The sequence below is a fragment of the Otolemur garnettii genome, unplaced genomic scaffold, assembly GCF_000181295.1.
Source record: "Otolemur garnettii isolate 467f Iridium unplaced genomic scaffold, OtoGar3 scaffold00121, whole genome shotgun sequence".
Lineage (NCBI taxonomy): Eukaryota > Metazoa > Chordata > Mammalia > Primates > Galagidae > Otolemur > Otolemur garnettii.
The window spans coordinates 6,450,340-6,456,348 of NW_003852516.1; the positions used below are offsets into that span (position 1 = coordinate 6,450,340).

At 44.2% G+C, this 6,009-nt stretch overlaps 1 protein-coding gene across 1 annotated transcript in view; it reads right to left on the reverse strand.

The window, feature by feature from the left end:
- Positions 1-2,871: 2,871 nt before the first annotated feature.
- The window catches only part of GSR (glutathione-disulfide reductase), a 49,193-nt gene continuing 46,055 nt past the window's right edge, over positions 2,872-6,009 (reverse strand). The window contains exon 13 of the mRNA XM_023517796.1: positions 2,872-3,256. Within this exon, the coding sequence (XP_023373564.1) occupies positions 3,107-3,256 (150 nt within the window). The 3' untranslated portion in view covers positions 2,872-3,106. The remainder of the gene's footprint in view (positions 3,257-6,009) is intronic.

A 6,009-nucleotide genomic window follows, 5' to 3' on the forward strand; every position in this document is an offset into this window, starting at 1 on the left:
TGGCCTCCCAGAGTGCAAGGATTATAGGCGTGAACCACAGGGCCTAGCCCTTATCGTCTCACTTTTTTTTTTTCCAGTTTTTTGGCTGGGGCCGGGTTTTTGAACTTGCCGTCTCCAGTATATGGAGTCTCCCAGTATATGGGACTGGCACCCTACTCCTTGAGCCACAGGCGCTGCCCTATCATCTCAATTATTAAAAGTGCCCCTTTCACTCTTGAGTTTCTCATTTTAATAATCAATAAATCATACCATCATGCTGTGCTTAATTTTGCCCTATCATGAAAATGATTTACCTCATTTTGCTTATTTTTTTTTAGAGACAGTGTCTCATTTAATCACCCTTAGTAGAGTGCTATGGCATCACAGCTCACAGCAACCTCCAACTCCTGGGCTTAGTCGATTTGTCTTGCCTCAGCCGCCCCTGTAGCTGGGACTACAGGCACCCACCACAATGCCCGGCTATTTTTTGTTGTTGCAGTTTAGCCGGGGCTGGGTTTGAACCTGCCACCCTCTGTATATGGGGCTGGCACCCTCCCCAATGAGCCACAGGCGTTACCTGATTTATCTCATTTTAGATAAGGTTACTTGAAAGCAAGTATTGTGCCTCTCCTTCAATAAATATCCATTGAACACCTACAACATGCCACATCTTACAGAACATGCGTCATTATACTCCCCTGGCTTGGGGTAAATAGGCTGTTAGACCACATCATCGAAATGACTGAGCTGGTTTGAGGAACAGTGAGAATGCAGTCACAATTGTTACTTTCATGTTGGTTGTTGAACCAGTTCACAGGCAGCACAAAAGATATACACAGGGTCAAGAATGCAGGATGTCAGGATGAATAAGACCACTGCAGCCTCCCTTTTCCTGATAGAGACACACAGGTCAGGACCTGTGCAGATGAAGACGCCCACCAGGACAGTGGAGCTCAGACACTTGGCATACCTTTAGGCTAGAGGGGAAGAGGAAGAAAATGCTTATGTCAGTTTGTACTCAGGTTGGAAATCCAATTTCTTTTTTTTTTTTTTGAGACAGAGCCTCAAGCTGTCCCCTGGGTAGAGTGCCACGGCATCACAACTCACAGCAACCTCCAACTCCTGGGCTCAAGCGAGTCTCCTGCCTCTGCCTCCCAAGTAGCTGGGACCATAGGCGCCCACCACAACACCTCAACTATTTTTTTTGGTTGCGGCCTTCATTGTTGTTTGGCGGGCCGGGCTGGATTTGAACCCGCCACCTTAGGTGTGTGTGGCTGGCGCCTTAGCCACTTGAGCCACAGGCGCCAAGCTGGAAATCCAATTTCTTACCCTACAAATATATAACTTACTCATCCATATTTTTCTTTCACTGGCATTGGGCCTACTTAAAAAGCTGGTACAACTGGCCATGGCCAACCAGAAAGATTTTCAGTAAAAGGGCCAGGTGCTGTGGCTCTTGCCTGCAATCCTAGCACTCTGGGAGGCTGAATTCAAGGATCCCTTGAATCCAGGAGTTTGAGACCAGCCTAAGCCACATAGTGAGACTCCATCTCTACTAAAAATAGTAAAAAAAACTAGCTGGGCATTCTAGTGGGTGCCCATACTCACAGCTACTTAGGAGGCTGAGGCCATGGCACTCACATCTGGGCAAGAGACAGACTCCCCACCCCGACTCCTGCCCAAAGGAATAATTTAAGTAGCCTACCTAACTGGTATGGGCTAATTAATGGAAATAAGGTACTAAAAACTCAAATGATTTCTAGGCTATTCTTCCAACTCAACCATTAATCTGTTAAATCTTTCTTTTATACCAGCAGTTGTCAACCTGTGGGTTGCGACCCCTTTGTAAAAATGAAAATACATTGCAGCATTAGGAAGGTTGAGAACCACTGTTTTATACCACTGGTGTTTATTTGTAAAGAAAAATCTCTGCCTGGCATGGTAGTACATACCTATAGTCCCAGCTACTCAGGAGGCTGAAGTGGGAGGATTGCTTGAGGTCAGGAGTTCCAAGGCCAGCTTGGACATCATACTGAGACCCCAAACTCTTAAAAAACAAACAAAAACAAAAAACTGGTACCAATTAAATAACAAATTTTATAAAGACTGATTTTATTTTCAAGTTTTTGGAAGTTTTCAGAAAAAATAAAATGACAAGAATGCATACAGATATTGACATTATTCACTGACATATAAAACCCTTGGCAGAGAAATAGACTTTTGCTTATCAGAGTCCACCTCCTTTGGAAAGCAGAAATCTCTTCTAAGCTGTCCCTCACACATTTAACCAGCTTCAGCTTCCTCAAGTCTTTCCCAAGTTTGATATACATTATCTAATAAAAATAATATAAACCATTTTTAATAAAACAAAAGAAAAAGAATAAAATAAAGGAGGCAGGCCTCCTGTGTTACATGCTTTTAGAGAAAGGTCACCTCCTGGAAGCAGCTTTCCAATACGCAGACCACAGTACTGGCTTCAAAAAATCTATACATATTCTGTGCACCTGCATTGTTTAACCAGAAAGAGCTGTCATCAGCTTCCTCTTCATAAAAATGAACAAGCTATATCCATTCAAGTACATTAACCTAACTAATTGTACTTCACTTAGTTTTATACTTGGTTTTATATTTGGGATGAAGGTAGACAGGGAAAAAAATAAACTAACACATGGGCGCTGGCCACATACACCAGGGCTGGTGGGTTCGAGCCTGGGCCCAGCCTGCTGAACAACAATAACAACTGCAACCCAAAAATAGCCGGAAATTGTGGTGGGTGCGTGTAGCTCCAGCTACTCGGGAGGCTGAGGCAAGAAAATTGCTTGAGCTCAAGAGTTTGACGTTGCTGTGAGCTGTGATGCCACGGTACCCTACCAAGGGTGACATAGTGAGACTCTATCTTTAAAAAAAAAAAGAAAGAAAAGAAAACTTTAAAATACTGTGAGATATGATCAAATGAAAATCAATCCTGGGTAACACAACAAATTTCTGATTTATGTAGTAAAAATTTCCACTATCAGAAGATCCTGATCAGAATAAAGCAGTATGTAAAACTGGAACAGAAAGTGAATGTGACAGGTTCATTTCAGAGGGTCTAAAGTCCAGCTGCAGCCCCCAAGTCTCCAGGTTCCTAACGGAGTGTGACCAGCTCTTCTGAAGAGGTAGGGTGGATGGCAACTGTGTTGTCAAAGTCGGCCTTTGTTGCTCCCATTTTCACTGCAACAGCAAAACCCTGCAGCATTTCATCACATCCAATTCCCTGCATATGGATTCCGACCACCTGGGGGAAAAAAAAAAAGAGAAAAACTTTTTCTTTGAGACAGTCTCAATCTATCACCCTGGGTAGAGTGCCTTGGTGTCATAGCTCACAGCAACCTCCAACTCTTGGGCTCAAGCTATTCTCTTGCCTCAGCCTTCCTGGTAGGACCATAGGCACCTGCTACAATGCCTGGCTATTAGTTTTAGAGACAGGGTCTGGCTTTTGCTCAGGCTGATCTTGAACTCCTGAGCTCAAGCAATCAATCTACCCACCTTGGCCTCCCAGAGTATTAGGATTACAGGTGTGAGCCACCTCACCCGGCCCCATTATTTTATTTTACTATTTTTTCTTTTTCATAACCACTTTTCCTAAGATTTTAATCACTGTGTCTCAAGTGGCTAAGGCGCCAGCCACATACACCTAAGGTGGCAGGTTCGAATCCAGCCTGGGCCTGCCAAACAACAATGATGGCTGCAACCAAAAAAAAAAAAAAAAAAAAATAGCCGGGCGTTGTGGCAGGCGCCTGTGGTCCCAGCTACTTGGGAGGCGGAGGCAGGAGACTCGCTTGAGCCCAGGAGTTGGAGGTTGCTGTGAGCTGTGATGCAACAGCACTCTACCTAGGGGGACAGCTTGAGGCTCTGTCTCAAAAAAAGAACTCTGTTAATGTTTCCCTTGAACAAATACTTTTAGGGTAACTATTACATTGGAAAGCAAGGTTAGAGAATATAAAAGTTAGCCACAAAAATAACTTGTTTAAAAACAAATCAAGCATATACTAATGGCTGGGCACTATGGCTCACACCTGTAATCCTCACACCCTGGAAGACCGAGACCACCAGATTGCTTGAGTTCAGGAGTTTGAGACCAGCCTGAGCAAGAGTGAGACACTCTGTCTACTAAAAAAAGAAAGAAAAAACAAAACAAGAAAACTTAGCTGGGGCTCTGCACCCCGTAGTACAGTGGTTATGGCGCCAGCCACATACACCAAGGGTGGCAGGTTTGAACCTGGCCCGGACCAGGTAAACAATAATGACAACTGCAACTCCCCCCCCCTCCAAATAGCTGGGCATGCGGCAGGTACCTGTAATCCTAGCTACTTGGGAGAGTGAGGCAAGTGAATCGCTTAAGCCCAAGAGTTTGAGGTTGCTGTGAAGCCACAGCACTCTACCCAGGGTAACAGCTTGAGACTCTGTCTCCAAAAAAAAAAAAGAAAAAGAAAAAGAAATGAAAAATTAGCTGGGTATTGTGCAAGCACCTGTAGTCTCACCTACTTGGGAAGGTGGGGCATGAGGATTTCCAGAGCTCAAGAGTTGGGAGGTTGCTGTGAGCTATGATAACACCACACTAATCACAGGGCAACAGAGTGAGACTCTGCCTCCAAATAAAAAACATACAAACAAAAATCCATTCAAATGCAAATCAAAAATACTTTACACCTACTGGGATGATTATTAATTACAAAGATAAGACAATAACAAGTTTTGGCCAGAGTATGGAAGAAATGGAACCCTCATATGTTGCTGGGGAAACAGAAAATGATGTAGCCACCAAAAATGGTCTGGGAGTTCCTGAAAAAACTCACACCAGAAATAGGTTATCCCAGGAAACTTTTTTGAAGAAATCTCTGCTTCTTCTTCACTGATCTATTATGTTCAATTTAAATTGATCTCACATTAAACTCTTTGACTTCACTAGTTAGTACTTCTAGTTTCAGCTTGGTGCCCTAGCTCAGTGAGTAGGGCGCCAGTCACATATACGGAGGCTGGCGGGTTCCAGCCCAGCCCAGGCCTGCTAAACAACAATAACAACTGCAACCAAAAAAATAGCCGGGCATTGTGGCGGATGCCTGTAGTCCCAGCTACTTGGGAGACTGAGGAAAGAGAATCACTTTAGCCCAAGAGTTGGAGGTTGCTGTGAGCTGTGATGCCACTGCACTCTACTGAAGGCGACATAGTAATACTGTTTCAAAACAAAAATAAAAACTCCTCAGTATTTCTAAGCAATTCTCTTGCCTCAGCCTCCTGAGTAGCTGGGACTACTGGGGCCCACCACAATGCCCAGCTATTTTTAGAGATGAAGTCTCAGTCTGGCTCAGGGTGGTTTCACACTGGGAAGCTCAGGCAATCCACGACCTTGGTCTTGGTGGGCTAGGATTACAAGCGTGAGCCACCACGCCTTGTGCACTAAGTTTCCTATCTATTCTGTCTTATCGGTCAACCATGGCAAACTTCTGGTGGTTCTGATGTTTCTCCCTTATTTTAAAATGTTATTTTATTTATTTATTTATTGTTTTAGTTGTCACTGTTGTTTGGCAGGCCTGGGCTGGGTTCAAACCTGCCAGTCCCGGTGTATGTGGCTGGCACCCTAGCCACAGAGCTGCAGACACCAAGCCTACTTTATTTTTATGTACGTAGGTAGGTACTGGAGATAGAGTCTTGCTCTGTCACCTTGGCTAGAGTACAATGGCAACAGAGCGAGACTCTACCTCTCCTCACTGCAACCTCAAACTCCTAGGCTCAAGCTATCGTCTCCCTCAGCCTCCCAAGTAGCTGAGGATTATACGGATGATAAGTGTGGGCTACTCCATATAGCTAATTTTTCTTTTTTTTGTAGAAATGGGGTGCTGCTTTTGCTCAGGCTGGTCTCAAACATCTGGCCTCAAGCAATCCTCTTGCCTTGGCCTCCCATAGTACTATGATTGCAGGTATGAGCCTCTGTGCCTAGTCCTTCCTTTATTTTTAAAAAAAGGAGTGGAACCTTCTTTCTTTTTTTTG